Source organism: Cryptomeria japonica, chromosome 11 (assembly GCF_030272615.1).
Source record: "Cryptomeria japonica chromosome 11, Sugi_1.0, whole genome shotgun sequence".
In the NCBI taxonomy this organism is placed as follows: domain Eukaryota; kingdom Viridiplantae; phylum Streptophyta; class Pinopsida; order Cupressales; family Cupressaceae; genus Cryptomeria; species Cryptomeria japonica.
In genome coordinates this window covers 248,784,011-248,803,316 of record NC_081415.1, presented here as the reverse complement: position 1 = coordinate 248,803,316, position 19,306 = coordinate 248,784,011, and the positions used below count along the sequence as shown (strand labels likewise).

Below are 19,306 nucleotides of genomic sequence, written 5' to 3'. Positions count from 1 at the left end.
ATTTTGATATTAAACTTGATGTATATGATGCTATTATGGTATGATCATGATGCTATGATTACAAGTTTGTTTGTCACATACGGGTAAACGATTAAATGCAAAAAGTAAATGCACAATATTAAATAAACAGTCTCTGTATTAATTCAACAGTCCATGTACATCAAGTGCTCATAACAGTACACCCCAATACCACTATCATGATGATACTAAGAAGGAATGGTATGCAATATATAATACCCGAAGGGGTGCGACCAACTGTCGCGTCCAACTGCCCTTCGGGACGACTAACTAACTGACTGTCGTAACTCATTATTACCGACGACAACATAAACATAATATGACAACATAACATAATGATTATTCCCGGCAACAAAGTTTATGTTTGTTTTGTTGTTTATATGATGCTATGTGACATGCTAATCTTAATTCATGCTTATAGGCTGCACAAATATATATATATAATTTACATGCTTTTGTACTAACGAACCCAAATGAACCCAAACCCCTTTTCAAAATTTTGCCATACTGGCGTACCGGTTCTTCAAACCCGAACCAGTGCCCGAACCCGAACTGGCAAGCTAGATTATTTCCTCTTTTCTACAAATAGGGATAGGGCTGCTTTAAACCAAATCTTTATTGAGAATATTCTATTATTATTTTATCCCTAAAAGCTGCCTCTTGAGTGCTTACAAACAAGTGTCTTGAGCATATAATTTGTAATGAGAATTGATGTCAACTCATGCTGCAAAAATTGTTAGTCATTGTACTTTCATTAAAGTTAATGAATGTTGATGGAAGTCACGTTTATGCTGCAAAAGCCATTGTTCAACAAAAATGATTGTGTAATTGTGAAGCATATCTGTAATATTCTCAAAAAGAAGGGAAATAGATTGATCTAATTCAGACTTTGTATTGCCAAACTTGATCTATTTAATTGCAGCTTTGAATACAATTTGTGTCGATGTAAATTTGTTGGTGTCTAGTTTAGCCAGAAATGAACATTGGAATGTTTTTTTTCATCAAACCTTCATTTACAACTGAATATCAATCTTTATTTTCGCTGGTGAAAGTTGTCTTTGTTTATGTTTGATAGTTTATCCTTCTTAAAAAATGAAAATCTTGTTGCAAGTCCTAATTATTGACAGTGACATGCTTGAATCCTGAGAAAAAACATATTAAATTAGGTCCATGAATCTTAAATAGTATGCATGCTTGTAAATTAGGTTAATTTTAGATTTACTTAATCTTAGGGAGTTTCCCTTACAATTCGAAGAACAGATTTAACATATATGTAGTTCCATTTTGTGTTGTCTAGCAATAGACAAATTAATATTCTAACATCTCTAGCCCTAAGTTCTATTTACACTTTTTGAGTATTATAGAGATAAGTACGTTTGAATGGTGCAGATAGACCCATATTCTCCCTTTTGCTGTTATATATGTTAGGGAATTTTCAGTTTCATTGCATACAAACTCAATCCTCCAAGGGCTATAATCATGAACAATAAAAATCCCTTAGGGAAGGGGAAGACACTGACGGAAGTCAAAATAAAGCTGCCCAATGAGAAGAAATCTCGTACAAAAATCAGAGCGAGAAGATAATAGATGATAAGCGTAAAAAAAAAATCCAAATGGAGACAATGATGGGAATGACACTTGAGACCCAATCTTAATGGTAAAAATATTCTAAATGAAAAAGTATTCTTGGAATATAACAAGGCTTAAAGACCTAGAAAAGAAAAGATTGTGTAAAGGTTTTATTAACAAAAATAAATTGAGTATTCTGGCTTGAAGAAACAAAACTAGGGAAAGAATTATGGAAGAAACAAAAGATTCAATTCTATATAGGTTGTGAAGACATTAAAGTAAGATCAAATAAGAAAACTGACAGCTTAGCATTCCTCAAACCCAAACTTAGTAATTTGCACAGTTGTGGACATTTTTTAAGGCTAGATCAGTAACTGAGTTCAAAGTAAGATTTTCTGCTTAAATTTTTACTTATAAATTTCTATTGACCTTAAAATCCAGGCTGAAGGAGCCAATCTAATAGAACCATATGTAGACAAAATGCAAAATAAACTAAGCATGATGTTAACCCAGAAATTCCAAAAAGTTTCAACAAGAAGACAAAATACAATTGGAAGTGTTTTGCATAATAAGGTCATTTTCATTTTTGAAGGTGGTATTTCTCCCTCGAAGGTTATTGTAATTGAAAATAATTAAGGTTATTTGTATCGTTATGTTTCAGGAGCCACTGGATGATAGAAATTTGTGTATCCTCCCTCAATCATTGCTATTTCATGTAACATATTTGAGGACATTTCTCTCATTACCTCTGGCCTCCTTACAACAACATAATTCTTTAAAGGTAATTCCAAATTGCCAACACATTTATTCTATTCAGTATTAATAACACGCTGAAACATATATGAAACATTCTTTTCGCTACACAGAAAGAGAATGAAAGTCACAGGTTTTCGCAAAGCTAACAAATTTCATATCCAGTACCCTTTTTTGGACCAAAGAAAGCATACCAGTCGAGACAAACTATCAAACTCCTTGACCACATCAGTAAATTTCTCCACGTCTTCTTCATCAATAGACAGCACTAAATCCTGAAAATAAATAGAGCAAAACAATACATTTCTTCAAGCTTCTCAAGAACATCTATAGCATTCCAAATGTTTTTTGATATGCATTTGAGTTTTTCTCAAACACAAGTCACAAAAATGTGAGCATTAACATGAAATGGGTTTGATCTCCCTATAAAAAGCACATTAAAATAAGAGAAATTATTCTATGAAAAAGAATTAAAGACTCACATCTAAGAATTTGCATTCTCGTGTGCCTGAAAATGTGGGATCAAGTTCCTGAAGTGATAGTCATGTTACAATTGTTTCAAATAAATGCAAACATGAAATTAGCAGCACTGCAGAATTTTCAATCTCTTTTATATAAGAACCTGATATTTCTCCAATGCATTGTTCAATGCCATCGTATCCCCTCTACAAATCTGGCAAAGCCCAGCATTGACAAGATACCCTTTGACATTGTACTTCAGCAAGCTATTATTGATAGATTCTTTTGCTATCGACTCAAATATTTCTATAGCCTTTGGATATCTGTAAGAATTCCAGACAGCCAAAATCAAAAGTTGTTCAAGTTATCATAAACACAGTTTATATCAATCTGCCTCGTCCTAGGAATTGCACAAGCGTTTTCAACAAGATGTCAAAATTTAATAACCATGTTGCTAAAGTAGGCTATTAAAGAAAATCAATAATTATAATTTTTATTGAATTTAGATGACTTTCACCAGATGTTCAACCTTTGTCAATGGATAATGGTCACTTTCAGTTTCAATACAGAAGTGCTACTCTCCGCGAGGTAAACGGTCAAAAATGGCCAGTCCATCTTATATGGATATTTCAGAATTTATAATTTTTGAGTAGCTGTAAAATTAACATTAGAGACTTTTGGTTAAAGTGTAAGGTGAAAAAACAGATCATGGCCTTTTTTCTACAAGTGTTGTCCTCTTTACTGAAAAACTTCTCAGGAAGTAACCCTATTGTGTGAATTATTTTAAGAGATTCATGAAGTGTTGGTGACCCGCCGTAACCAGTGTCCAAGAAAAATTGGGGTTTCCTTTTCAAAATATATGTATCTTGGCAATGCTCATATCGAATAGCATTTAGACTGATCAAAGGCTGTCTAATTGTGGAAGAATGATTGTTCCAACACCAGAGTTTTTGTGGTTCATCAACAACATCAAGCACACTTTGGTACTAACTACTAACAATGCATTGAGAAATTACACTACAAGAAATAAGAATTTTCCATGGACTAGATTTGCATGGTCAACACATTCTGATTCAGCAAATCCATTACACTTATCATAGACGACCATGGAACATTCCTACAAATAACTAAACAGCCTTAAATACCTACAAAATGAAGCCTAGTATAAGATTCCCAAATGACTGAACGTAAAAAATGACAATGTATATGGTATCTTCAGCTCATAATTGTGCACTTTAGATGACTTCCCTTGCACAGGATAAAACCATATAATTTCAACATAGATGATTTTCTGCTATACTCTAGAAAATATTTTTACGTTGCATTATTATCTAAAGAGTTCTAATCTGTTTCATCGGGGCTCTTTCTTCCTTTGCATTACTAGAAAATATGGAATGTGTACATGAGAATAAGCATTAAGCAGAGACGTTTGATCCTGTGATACAGTTACGAAAATAGTCATTTTCTATGTTCTTTTATGCTCTATTAAACAACAAAATATATAACCTCATAAGGAGCTTCCTTTGATTTACATATAATGATAATATTCATCTTGGCAATAATATCATACAGTTAAGAAAAAAGACATTTTCTATGCTCTTTCATTCAATATTAAACAATAAAATAGCAGTCAAACTTCAAAGCTCTTATGAAGCTTTCTTTGGTTTAACTTTATATATAGTAATAATATCCATGTTGGACTTTCTTTTAATGTTATTGCTTCTAAAATTGGTTTGTTGAAGGTTTCTAATCTTTTCAGAAAATATCATTTCCAAATAATTAAGTAGTAATTCTGTCAAAATGTAGCTAGTAAAGAAACAATAGCAAACCTTTATTAAAAAATATATATTTTTTTAAAAGAATTGACTTTTAATTTTGTTGTTTCTTATGTTATTTATAGAATTAGGGTATGCAAAACATTAGGAGATGATAAAATGGAATTAGATTGAGAATATCACTCTAGGGTTCAGAAATATCATTTGGGAAAAGAAACAACTCATCTCATGAGGTGTTAGGGTTACAGATAACTCACTCTTTCAGATAGATTTGAAGATTTCTCTTAGTTCAAATTCTTCAACTTGTGATAATGTGATATAAATCTCGGTCTTTTTATAAATTCTATTGGGTTGCAAATAACCCCCTCTTTGAGATGGATCCAAAGATATCTCCTGGTTAAAATTCTTCAGCTTGTGATAATATCAAAGTAACATGGCAAAAGCCAACTACATCATAGGAAGGATCAAGGATTGGGAATCACAAATCCCAAGATTAATTTGGACACCTGGTATTAAATTATAAAATTCCAAAAAGTGATTTCATAAAGTGTTATAAAAAAGAGTGACACAAGGGGCAAAGTGAATATTAAAATTAAAAGAGAATGAAACTCTAGAGACTTCTTCTGAAAGGCTAAAAGTAGAAAACAAGTGATTATAAAAGGAATTGGGCTTGGAGAAAACCATCCATTGCTTGCTAAAAATTCATTTCTTGAACATTAGGCAACTATGTTCATCTTTTGGCCAGAGGATGAAAACTCTCTTGGTTTCCAAACTAGATTGGAGACAAAAACCATCATATCTGTTATAAATGATCCCATCCAAAGAGTGCACAAGTGCGAAAATATTGTTAAAGAGAAAATTGAAGATTTCCAAATTTAATCCAAAGAGTGAAATATTTCCAACATTTGAGTGGGCTTGTGGATCTCTAGGTTCAATTTATTGAACACCTAACATTTTCAAAAAAAATTCCAATTCAGTTTTTCCAGCTATATTTATTATTAGTTATGGTTCCAAAATATTATTTTTCTAATATAAACAGTGATAAATATTTTAATTTGCCCTACTATATACTACATCATACCTTATTATAAATATTTTATTATGAAACTGTTCTGTTAAAATGTTGAATATAATATATGACAAGTGCCATGTAGTGGCAAGTACTTGCATATCTATTATTGCAATAATAGTATTTGTTGGTTAGTCTATAGAATTTTTTGTGGAATACCAATTTAAGAGCAAGACAAATAGTTTGAGATAACAAATTCTTGCAAGTCATATGTGTGGTAGCAACATACTGGCAAGTACCTATTTTTGTAGGATTGTAATAGAAGTATTTGTTGCATAGTTGATAGATGAGTCATGACATCAAATGTTTTTATTTATTTTATGGCGGTCCAAACCTATGAGCATGGAAGCCCATAGCCCAGTAAGGGCATGAAGCCCACAAGCACACTTGCCCAACGAGGGCCTTCACAAAGTATTTTTTTTCCACCCGATACAGGCGCACTAGCCTATAGGCTAAAACCTCTTTGGCTAAGAGCCAAGGACTGAGGGGTATCCATTCCACCAAATTTGTCCAGGGCACAATCCTGACCTCATCCCTTATGATGTCGAAGCCTTTGCACTCAGCAAGACTTGATACTTGGTGGGCTCATTTGGAGTCATTCAACTTCACCAGTAGACCAAGGACCCATTGACCATCACAACAATTTAAAGGCAGGCTGGATAATAGTTTGAGATCAACAAAATATTGCAAGTTGAATGCATCATAATTTTACTAGGTTTATGAATATTATAGTTGTTAGGGTTGAAGGAAAGATAAATGGAAGAAGGAAGGGTTGTGACCCTCTCAAAGGGTGATAAATATGAAAGGTTGTGACCCTCTCAAAGGAAAGAAAAGATGAAGGGTTATGACTCTTTTGAAGGGTGATAAATATGAAAGGTTGTGACTCTTTCAAAGAGTGATAATTATGAAACGTTGTGACCCTTGCAAAGGGCACACAGGATGAAGAGGTGTGACTCTTTCACATTGGAAGTTATAGAGGGGAGAAGGTTCCATTTGAGAAGGATATCCAAGGGAGATCAACTTGGGGAATGATTTATTATTCTCAAAGGTAGCAATGAAGAGTGGTGACTCAATTCTAATGAAGGGTGGTGACTCAATTCTGAAGAAAGGTGGTGACCCTTTCACCAATGAAGTATAAAAGAGGTCATTCCAAATCATTCAAGGATCACTTATCAATCATCATTCCAATCAAGAAAATAATCAATCAACAAATTTGTTGATGTGTTTTTTAGGCACATGCGAACATAGAATAAAATACCTTAAGTATCTTATCCTCTCTTGAATAAAAATCTCTTGGATGCTGAAGATTAGCTTAAGGATCACCCAAAAAGACTCCAAGGTTCATATATGTAGGATCACTACGTGTGGATAAGCTTAGTTGGTCGTTGTGATTGTTGTTTCATGAAGGGGCATTTATGGTTCGAAAAGATTTCATGAAGTGATTGGCAGATGATATGCAATGAAGTTTCTTCCTAAGACTACTAAATGATTATCAAAAAAATGGTAAAAGATGAGGGTTTAGAGAAATTCTAAGCTATTCTAAAAACAGATGGATGAAGAATGACACATGTGAAACTCAACTAGTTATAGCATCACCATACATGAACAACTCCACTAGAACTAGTGCAATCTTATAAGGATGTTTGGGGATTTTCAAATCACTACTAATCATAGACACCATTAGTTGAATGCATATCAATGATTGAACAATGATCGAACTTAAACAATTTCAAAGGTTCTAGTTGACCACACAAGGCTCGCTTACAATCAGCAAGAAAGCTAGTGGTATGGATAACGAGCTCCACAATATATCAAGTGCAACATTCCATCATTTAATTTAAATACTAAAACTAACATCGAAAGATTGGCTTGAGAAGATAAAAGAACCATGCGATAAGCTTCAAGGATTGAGCAAAAACAACATAACTTCAATGTTTTTATTGATCCAAACAACAATTCTTCAAGTCTTTTCGTTGCCACTATTCTAGCACTATTACTCTCTCTTCTCTTCTACTCTATTGCTATAGATATTGCTTACTATTGCTTATTAACCATTACAAATGAAATGAGTGAAGCTTATATAAGACTCCCAAATACAATGAAGGGTCGAGATCGAATGAAGATCAAGGGCCAAGATCTTGCCACCTAAACCCTAATTAGGGTTTAATACAAATGAAAACCCTATCAAGATAATCATCATCATGAATCAACCAATGAGAAGACAACATGTGCCGACACGGAAATCGAGGAAGCATCCTCCAATAGGGAAATGAAATGCCAAGTGGAATCATAACAAACTTTCTTCTAGAACTTTGTTTCCTTTCTCCTTCTCCTTTTTGGCATATTCAATGAATCTGGACGTCATACTTTCAACTTCAGAAATTGGAATCCCAGGTAGATTCTTCATATGTTCTTCTAGGTGGATTACTTCATCAAAGGCTGCAAGAAGTGTTATCTCCCATCCATACTCAAGTTCTTTTGTCTTATCAATAAGGAACATAGTGGCATGCATAAGATCCAACTGTTTTTCTGTGATCGGTCCACCTTCTCCTTGAAAGATAACTTTTATCCTGTCCTCCAATTGTTGAATGTCCACATCTGTTTCAATTTCTACCCTTTTGTCAAGAATGATGCACATCACCTCAATTATCTTGTCATGAATAGGATGGACGGTATCTTCAACTTGACTACATTTGTTACTAATGTCTTCAAAAAGGAGTTTCTTCATTTGAAGCAAGGTCGACCATTGTAACAGATTAGGAGTTAATTCTTTTTTAATTACCCCTTCTTGTGCCAGTCTCTATGTAGGTTCTTTCCTTATTGCTTACAATACTGAAATGGTAACGTCCTTAGCATGAGTGAAGGCATCAACTGTCACCATGAGATTATGAACTATCTCAAGAACTCGAATGGCTCTACCAAGTATTTTCATCATATTTCTTGCAAATTCATTAGCCATTGTGAAGGATTTGCTGATCCATGCCTCTAGAAGTTGTGTTGAGTTTCTCATTTTCTCCATATAATCAACTAACTCTGCTGGAAACAAGGGAGGTGGTGTGGCTGCCGGACTTTGATGTGTCAATGGTTGCTGAAATTGTTGGACATAGTTCCTCCATGCATTTACCTCCTTTTCTAACCTTTTGTTCTTCTCTATTTCGGCCTTTAGCTTCTCATTGACCGCCTTCACTAAGTCAGTTGCTTCCTCCATGGCTTGCTCAGAAGTGAGTGGACCTAAGTCAAATGTCTCCAAATCATATTCCTCTGCCATAATCTCATCCTCATATTTATCTACCGCTGGAGTGGCAATCTGTATCTTTCTAGAGCCTACATCATCTCTTATTATTTTAGACATCTTTGGAGCTTTCTTTCTCTCAATGACTTCTTGAATTCCGTTTAGAAGACTTTCTAAATCAAATGCTTGTTCTTCTTCTTCCTCTATTACCTCTTTGGTAAGCCTCTCTTTGAGCCATTTGGGGATAGAAGATCTTCCTTCTTTTACTTGCACTTCTTCGGGCAATGGTTCATTCCTAGGAGGGCAAGTTACTTCATTATCATCTCCTTGTTCTTCATAATCACAAATCTGGATATGAAGGGCTGGATTTGATGATTCTTGAGGGATTTTTCCTTTATCTTGCCTATCATTCTTGTCATTTTGTATTGTAGACTCCATTGATTCATCTACTTCGTGGACCATGCCTTCATCTATTCTTTGATCTTTGACTTGATTTTCTTTCTCGTGTCTAGAAGAAGCGCTAGGAGGCTGATCGGAATTTGTATTTTGCTTCTTCTTGGATGCTTCTTTCTTTCCTTGTTCATTCTTCCTTTTTGATCCTTTGGAATGAGAGGTGCTCTCACTAACACTTTCCCTTTCTTCTTCTTTTGCCCTTGTCTCCAAATTGAATGTCATTGTCACATCTTGCTCCTTTAATTTCTGATGTTGAATATCTACCCATCTTCGTGTGCAAGTTAAAACTTGATTCATCAATTCCCTCAAATCTGTGACTTCTTTTTCATCCCAATTAATCTTTATTCCTTTATCCTCCATCTCATAGGTAGATTGGATATATCTACCACTATCTTGTGCTTGATTAGCCACTATAGATTTTGCATTTCCTGATGAGATCAAGAGGCAGCTGGGAGTGCATCTTCTTCTTTATCTCTAAGCCATCTTGTTTACTCATCCAAAAATCTTCTACTTGAAACACATGCTTATGCTTTCTTCCAGCCATTTCCTCTACATTACCATAGGGATCAAAATTATCTCTAGAAGCAAATGGTGTAAACAAATAGAGAGATAACTCTGGCTCAGCATATTCAGCTACTTGGAGGGAAGGATAAACTTCTATTGAATTCCCAAGTGAAATGGAATTAGTGATGACACCTCCGTGTTTGTACCTCAATGACTTGGTACGTGCTAACAATTCTCTTGCCACCTCAAGAAGTACTATCATGTCTGTGAAATAACGTGGCAACATATAAGGAGGAGAAGGACATCCTTGGACCCTTATATATGTGAATTTGGGAAATTGAATAAAGCACACACCATATTGTTTGACAAGTGTTTGTGCCTCCGGAGACAATCTTTGATGGATCCCACCTTGTAGAGTCCTGGTGATGTGCATTGTGAAAGTGTCATTGATTGTTCTATAGTGTTGTTTAGGTGGGTGATGCAATATTTCATAAGAATCACAAACCCTTATCTCTTTGGGCCCTCTTCCAACTCTACCTCTATGTGGTAGCCCTAGAGAAACGGGACTCGCCCAAACTCGGCGAGTCCGAGTACGAGTCAAGCCCGGCGAGTCCCAGGGGCTCGGACTCGGACTCATCCGAGTCTAGCGAGTAAAATCGCCAGACTCGCCGAGTTGGAGAGTTTGGCCCAAACTCGCCAAACTCGGCGAGTCCCGAGCCCCAGACTCGGCCGGCGTCAAGCCAAACAAAAAACACAAAAAAAATTTTTATTTTGCAATGTTTTTTAAGTCCGTTTTTTTTTTATAATTATCTTCTATCCCTAAAAGTGACTTTCATTTCATTCACTTGCAAAAAAAGGAGTAAAGTGAGTTGGGAAGAAAAACAAGGGTGCATAGAAGAAAAACCAACAAGGAGGAAGCTCAAGTTTTCTTCAATTTGTCACATTGGAGCTGCATTGTGTTTTAATTTGGTGCATCAAGAGTTGGATAGGAAGACTTTGCAGCTCATTTCAAGCTTGTTGTAAGAGGTACGATTGTTTTTTCGAAAATTAGTTTGTTTCTTGTAGCAAAAATTGCATTTTCTATTCATTTTTTTTTTTAAGTTTTACATTTTCTTTCAAAATCTTTTGTATGTAGCATGTAGTATGTAGTTGTAGTGTTGTACTATGTAGGGTTTGTAAATTTCTTTTTTTTAAAAGTAGGGTTTGACAAACCCTACTTTAGTTTTTTTGAATGTATGTAATATGTATTAATTTTATTTTGTATTTGTAATGTTTTATTGCAGCAAACTTCACTTTATTATTTGCCTCAACTTCAAGTTTCACAAAACTATCCTAAAATGTCTACTTCAGCTTCTAGACCCCCCATTAGAAAGGACCCTGCTTGGAAATATCATGAGGATTTTCCAGGGCAAGGAAAGGGGCAAACAAAATGTATGTTTTGCAAAACAATATTCCATGGAGATATATATAGGCTGAAATACCATATTGCTGGTGTGCGTGGACATGATGTCGAACCATGCGTAAAAGCTGTCCCTGAGGCCGTACGTGAATGTTATGTAATGGTTGAGGAGATTGAAAGGAAAAAGAAACAAAAGGAGGATCAAGCGGCCATTGGGAGACAGACAGTTTTAGGAAGAGGGACATAGTTAGGTTGTGTTGGAGGCCCTTCTTCCTTACCTCCATATCGTCCCACTCAGTTTGCTACTACTGGTGCTTCCGTTTCTACTTCTACTTCTATAAGTGGCAGTGCCACCACCACTTCTCATGCTCCTAGCACTAGTAGTTGTAGTGGGAGTGCTACCATTGGACCTAGGATTCGTAAATCTAGGTTGGATTCCTTCTTTGTGCCTCGCACTACTCCTGGGTCCCAACCGTCACTTGAGGGCATGGGTTGGAACAAGGAGGTCCATGATGCTGCTAAAATGGCAGTTGGCAGGTTTTGGAGCTACAGCTGTATTCCATTCTTTTTAGCCAAGTGAATGTTTTACTAACTTTTATGTTTGATAACTTTGATTGTTTTAATTTTTATACTTAACTTATCTCATTGAATTTTTATACTTAACTTATCTCATTGAGTTTCTTTGCAACAGGTCTCCTTATTGGCAACAAATGGTTGATGCCATTACCATATGCGGGGCGGGGTTCAAAGCCCCTAGTGAGAGTGATTTGAGGGGACCCATTTTGTCTCAAATGGTGGATAATGTGAAGAAGGATTTAGATGAACGCCGCCAGATATGGAGCACTAAAGGTTGCACCATCATGACTGATGGTTGGACGGATAGGAGAAATAGAACTCTCCTTAATTTTCTTGTTTCTTCCGCAGGTGATTGATTAATTTTAGTTTTATATAGTCTTTAATTTTTTATTTTTTATCTAATGGTTTATTGAATGATCATTGACCTAGCTTTATTTTTTAATTTCAGGGGGCACCGTTTTCATCAAGTCCATTGTTGCCTCTGCCCATTGCAAGAATGCCACCTACCTATGTGAGCAGATAGAGGAGGTGATTGAAGATGTGGGTGAGGAGAACGTGGTACAGGTGGTGACCAACAATGCAGCAAATTATGTTGCTGCGGGTAAACTTTTGATTACAAACTAATTTTGTTTGCAAATTGATTACTATCTTGTAGTTTGTACCTCCATTAATTACAATTTACAATGCAACAAATTATGTTGCTGCAGGTAGACTATTGATGGAGAGGCACCCATCTATAGTTTGGACTCCATGTGTTGCTCATTGCATTGACCTCATGTTGGAGGATATTGGAAAAATCCCATGGGTCAAGAGATGTGTAGAAAGGGCAAGAAATGTCTGCAAATTTGTATATAATCATTCATGGGTGTTGGCTCTTATGAAACAATACACAGAGCAGAAGGAGTAAGCTCGTCCAGGAATCACAAGATTTGCCACAAACTTCCTCACATTGCAGTCCATGCTTACGTCTAAGTCTGCCTTGAGACGTATGATTGTTGGTGAGGAGTGGTCTTCCTCATCCCATGCTACCACCCCTGCAGGGAAAGATATGGCAGATTGCATTTTTGATGAGCAAGGCTTTTGGGTCCCTTGTGATAAGATAGTGAAGGTAATTTTTTTATAAATTCTACAATTTAACTTCATGTTTTATAACTTATTATATGTATTCTCTTACTTGCTCATTTTTCTAAATTACACAATATTTTCAATTTTGCAGTTTGTTAAGCCCTTGGTGGTTTTGTTGCGAGTTGCGGATGGAGATAAGCCCGCAATGGGCTATATATATGAGGGCATGGATAGGGCAAAGGAGGCCATCAGATTCGTCTATGGACGAGATGAGAGCAAGTATGGTCCCATTTGGGAGATCATTGATAGGAGATGGCATCATCAGCTTCATAGGCCCATCCATGCGGCAGCCTATTATCTGAATCCGGCATTCCGTTTTATCCCTTCTTTCAAGGCTGATGTGGAGGTCCTTAATGGGCTATATGCAATCATGGAGAAGATGTGACCTGTTGGTACTTCTCAGATAGACCTTTTTCGAGAGCTACAGTTGTTCTCAGATGCACAAGGGGAGATCTTCTCTCGTCCTGTCGCCAAAGACGGTAGGACAACTATGATGCCAGGTAAAAATAAATTGTAAGGCTTAATTTTAGTTTTATTCAATACTATATTGTAACTTGTTAAATGAGTTCATGAGTGAGACTGATTTTATTTATTTTTCTCATTTCAAACTCAGATCATTGGTGGAACTTTTTTGGCCCAGAGACACCAAATATTCAGAAGTTGGCCATTCGCATCTTGAGCCAACCATGCAGCGCATCAGGTTGTGAGCGCAATTGGAGTATGTTTGAGCACATACACTCCAAGAGGCGCAATAGATTATCTATGGAGAAGATGAATGATCTCGTCTTTGTTCACTACAACCTCCACCTGAGAATGAGAAAGAATGCAATAGTTGACATGTCTCCTATCATTCTAGATGAGGTTGATCTTGAAGCAGAGTGGGCCAATGAGAATCAGACAGCTCCTGGGACTCCTACGGCTGTATTTAGTGATGATGACATTGATTGGATCGACTAGGTAGATATAGAGGTTGAGGCTGTAGCCATGGCAGAGGAGGAGCAGAGAGCATGAGCAGAAACAAGAAATACTGAGACTCAGAGTGACAGCTGTTCCTGATGTTGGTGAGCATGACACAGTTTTTCCTAATGTTGGTGAGCATGGCATGGTGTCACGGGGAGCGACTATGGCCGCTGAATCATCCAGGACCTACTTTAAATGCCTTCGCAGGGGGCCAGGGCGAGAGGTTGCACGGCCCTCTGAGCCATAGGCTTGTACACTTGTAGTTGTATTTAGTATTTACTATTTACCTTTGGTATTTGTATGAAACATTTGATGATGACCATATGATGACATGGATTTTTTATTCCATGAGTTTTGTAATATTGTATACATTTGACAATATTTATATATCTATGTTTGTTATTTTCTTCAGCTACAATTTGTGTTTATGCTTATGTGATTGATGTATACTTGTGTATGTAATCAAATGAGCCGAGTTTAATGATTTTTTTGTGTCTTTAAGGTGCATTCAATAAAGGGTGTCTGAAACAAGTTTTAAATCTTTAAAAATCTCTAAATTTCTTGAGTTTTTCACTTTCCCGAGTCTAGCCGAGTCTGACACCAAGTCCCTAGTCCGAGTCCAAGTCGGCCTTGTCGAGTCCGAGCCGAGTCCGAGTCCCGTCTCTTTGGGTAGCCCCGCATATTCACAACTTCTTGCTAGAGAATATATGACATATGAGCTCATGTGGAATGACTTGGTAGGAATTAACCTTCTCAATTGTACATCTAGGCAATTACTAATGATTCTTGCCCAATTAATCATTCCTTTCCCTTGAATAATTATTTGAATGAAAAAGAACATCCATTTATCAAAACAAAAGGCTTGAGGAGCACCTATAGCTTAACCAAGCAAGGTGATCAAATCCCTGAATCCCTCTTGGAAGTCAATTTGGTGTGGCCCATTAGGTATCTTGTTCAAGCGAGGTCTACTCTTTTGCAACCAATCCCTATTGATGATTGATAAGCATGCATCGGGATCATCTTCATAAATCGATTTGGCTCCTTCTAAGCTTCTATAAATCATGTCCCTCTGTTCTGGTAGGTGGAAGGCTTCACTTATGGCCTTTTCTGATAGGTAGGAAAGAAAGGTCCTATCCTCGGCCACAATTGTCCTTGAGTGTGTATCATAGTGCTTGATGCATTCAATCATTAGTTCATGACATCTAACTGCAAGAGGGAAGTCGGCTGCCTTGATGATGCCGCTTTCTATCATCCTCTTGGCTATAGGTGATGGTTTGCCAATGTATGGTGCCTCATGAAACTTCTTCACATTGAAGTTCCCAAGATTTGCATCTCCAATGTTGCTCCACCGGGACGTAATCTTGGTCTCCAAGTCATGATTCTTCTGATCTTCTTTGATGAGAGCCTGCCTTGAGGTAGATCCGCTTGTCTTGGGCACTGTCATCGTTCACCTATGAGAGATGCTCAAGTTAGGATCTTGAAAAGGTTATGAAGATTAATGACTTTGAGCTTGCAAAACCTTAAAATGAAGCTGAAGTACTGATTTAAACCAGTCCTACATTTTAACGATAATTGAATATTTCATAAGACTGTCCTAACTTACACATGCATCCTAACTTGAATGAAATATGCCTTTCAGCCTTTAATCAGACCTGATTTTAATCTTAAAATGCAGTCCTTACATCTGACTTTGATGATTTCCTATCAATTGAATGACTGACACTACTTAATGAAATCACTATTTGGAATGCAAGTCTGATGCCTAATACAAATCTGGGCTGTCCAAGGTGAATTCGCTGTATGATAGGCCTGTTTATTGAGTAAATTCGCTTCCTCTTCATCTTTAAATGATAAAATTCGCCTTCTCCAAAAGACTAACCCTGCAATTAATGGTGAAGTTTGCTGACCTGCTGTAGTGATTCACCGATCTGCTGCTAAATTTCGCTTATAGAGAGGAATTGTATTTTGATTTGATGTTAAAATGATCTTTTAACCTCTCTTATATATGCGAGTTAGGGTAAAGGTGTGTCTTTTGGGTAAAAGGCTGACTTGGTTTAATGCAAACAAAAAAATAAAAAATAAAAAATAAATTGGCTTCCTTGATGCTGGCCGACTTAACAAATCAGACTCTCCCTTCTTAGCAATTCGAATTTGAAATTGATCATGGCGCCAAAATGTTTTCCCTTGTTGAATTTCGCTTTGGGTCCTCGGGAAGAACATGATTCTTGAAATCAGTTCGCTCTATGTCCTTTGGAAGGACAAGCTCTAAATCAAAATTTCGCTTCATGTACCTAGCAAGGACAGGACCTATAATGGAAATTCGCTCTTTGTCCTTAGGAAGGACGGGAATTATTATGGAAATTCGCTCTTTGTCCTTAGGAAGGACAAGACTTAAATGACAATTCCGCTCTATGTCCTTGACAAGGACAAGACTCAAAATGAAGTTCCCTCTCTGTCCTTGGGAAGGACAGGACCTATAATGCCCTTCACTCCAAGACCTTTCTAAGGTAAGCTTCAAATGATAAAGTTCACTCTTGTACCTCGAAAAGGTACGCTCATTATTCTAGACAAAGTTCGCTTTAAGACTTCTCCAAGATACACATATTCAAGTTCGGTCTGGACCTTCAACAAGGACAAGGCATGAAGTTCTCTCTAGGACCCTTGGAAGGACAAGGAATAAGGTAGGAAATTCGCTCCATGTCCCTTGGAAGGACAGGACCTATAATGGGATTTTCGCTCCAAGACCTTGGCAAGGACAGGACCCATAATGGAATTCGCTCTATGTCCCTTGGAAGGACAAGGTCAAGTTGGGAAGTTCGCTCCACATCCTTGGCAAGGACAAGACCTATAATGGAATTTTTGCTCCAAGACCTTGGCAAGGACAAGACTTGAAGAGAAAAAAATTTGCTCTATGTCCTCTCCAAGAACATCAATTCAACATCCGCCTTAGGACCTATCCAAAGACATGACTGGAATTCACCACTTTCTTTTACCTCACCGATTTAAGCCTTAAGTTTTGCAATCTCTTCACATGAAAGCATCATCAATTCGACCCTTAAGAACACCTATAGAGGAAGTTCGCTCTGTGACCTTCAGAGGGACAGGACCTAAAACAAAATTTCACTCTAGGACCTGAGCAAGGTACGGGGTCAAGGCATTTAAGCAAATTTCGCTCCAATGACGGTTTTTGATGAAAATTTTGCTCTCAAATTGGGGCAAGGTAGGCGACCTTATGGATGATTCTTCTTTATTTCTTTCACCTAACTTTGCTTAGCCTATTGAATCTTGAGTCCTTCATCTACTAATCAATTCTTTGCAACACTTGATGATCTAATCCACTCCACCCACTAGGAGAGAGCAGAGAGAGACTAATCCTAGAGAGGAAAAACCTAAAAAAAAAGGGGGTCCCAATCTTGATGGGGCGATGTGTGATGTGGTCACAACAAAATCATTCTATCAGATCAGCATTCATTCAATCACCATTCTCCAATATATCAAGCCAACACATCATTATATTATCACTCACCAATACCTCAAATCATATAGTCAAAGGAATTCATTCAATCGAACGATAACTCATTCAAAATATCAATCATTCAACAAAATCCATCAATCAATGAAGAGAATTCAATAACAATTGAAAAGGATTCAGACTGATATTTTTTAAAATATTAATGTTCAGCAAGTTCAATTGGCTGTGACAGTTTGGTATGAATTCTCTATGTATAACATGATAAGTGTTGTGTCAACATATTTATATTTCTGCATACTTACTATTAATAATGTATTGCTGTTATGATTGCTCATACATGCCACAGTAAATATTAAGCTGATTAATGATTATCTGCAGTAAATTGATTGTGTAGAATGTATTCTTTCTGAATGTTTTCAGACATGATGGAGGAAGTGAGGATTGCAAGAGGGGTACAGTGATGGGGCGCTCTCCTAAGTATGCCACCTCAAGGTGGGGATTACATAAGTCCCATGAGGCCAAGTGGGTACAAGGGGTACTACCTTTGGGCTTAGAAGAGATAGCTTCCGGGGTACGGTTGGCAAGACAAGGGGATAACAGAAAGTGGACACCTCATTGGGTAGACCACCTCATAAGGGTGGCATGGGCCACATGAGGGCAAGACGGATGGTATATCCGCTCTTGGGCCTAGAGTAGAGTATCTAAGACACCCCATCAAAGTCACTCTTTCCCATGCTCTCTTATGGTTGAGCCTTCCAAATATGTTTAGTGTGTTATGATTGAATTCATAGCTCTGCCATAGATTCACTAATGTTTAATTATTATCAGCTTATCAAAATTGTTGTTGTAAATGATCTCTAATCTATTTGTAGGACTTCAACCAGGTGAAGGTACACTATAAACCCATTTGGAAATTGAGACTTAGGGAAAATTTAGGGCATTCCCAATTAGGGGACATTACATATTGTGTAAACAAATTTCAATATGAAAAAATAATATTTAGTACTTTTCCTAATGTGGAGATAGAGGAATTAAATTATACTTCTAATAAATTATAATATTATTTTTTTTATGGACGAGGGATTTTTTGCATGAATGCCAACAACATCAATATTAAGGTTCAAACTTGGTAGCACAATAGATTAGCGAGGGCACAATTCCCACAATCACAATAGCCCAGAGGGGTTTGAACCTTGATGGCCATAACAACAATCCACGCTTTAACCATTACTCTATGTCATGAAGAGTTAAATTAAAATATAATGTTATAATAATTAAAAAGGATGTTATTAATTTTAAAAAATATGAGAAGAATATTAAATTACGAAAAGTTCTTAAGGATAACTAATATAAAGAATATTGAAAGTGTTTAAATATTAGAAACCAAAAGTTAATTAGAGATATTAGTAATTTTTTAATATTTATATTACAATATTGCAAAGAATAAATTAACTAGTAAGTTCTATAGATAGAGATTGATTTCACATTACAAAGCACTGCCATCAACCCATGAAAAGGATACAAACCTGTCATCATTCACATCGCATCCTTTAGGAAGCTGCAAGATACCACATGCATTGCACATAATGTTATATGTTCTTCTATTGGACAAGGGAAGCTGATATTTACTAGAAAGATCATCCCATGAAATGAGAGAACCATTTGTAATATTATCTCTAAGAAAGCATATACCTTTGTTGGACCATTTTTTGGCCGAACACCCTCGAGTGAGTGTGAGGGGTTTACCATTGTGGGTTAAGTTCCACCAAATTGATCTTTCCCCACAAACTTGGTTATCCCGGCTGATCCAATTATTTCCAATATTATGCCTAACGCTCTCCCACGCCTTCCAAATAGGTTTGAAGACAACAGAGCCTGCGTAGAGACTATGAAATTTCCAGCTATAAGGTCACTAATAGGAAGGGATCTCCAGGATTTAGCC

At 36.7% G+C, this 19,306-nt stretch overlaps 2 protein-coding genes across 2 annotated transcripts in view; one reads left to right on the top strand and one right to left on the bottom strand.

The window, feature by feature from the left end:
- The window catches only part of LOC131040149 (alpha-soluble NSF attachment protein 2), a 172,709-nt gene that overhangs the window by 54,757 nt on the left and 98,646 nt on the right, over positions 1-19,306 (bottom strand). Inside the window, exons 6-8 of the mRNA XM_057973003.2 lie at positions 2,963-3,122; positions 2,823-2,870; positions 2,535-2,615 (exon numbers count right to left, since the gene is read on the bottom strand). Coding sequence (XP_057828986.1) covers positions 2,535-2,615; positions 2,823-2,870; positions 2,963-3,122 — 289 coding nt within the window. The remainder of the gene's footprint in view (positions 1-2,534; positions 2,616-2,822; positions 2,871-2,962; positions 3,123-19,306) is intronic.
- LOC131040150 (uncharacterized) lies at positions 13,150-13,918 on the top strand. The gene is made up of 2 exons (XM_057973004.2): positions 13,150-13,432; positions 13,546-13,918. Exons 1-2 carry the CDS (start codon positions 13,423-13,425, stop codon positions 13,887-13,889), a joined length of 354 nt encoding a protein of 117 aa, XP_057828987.2. The 5' UTR covers positions 13,150-13,422; the 3' UTR covers positions 13,890-13,918.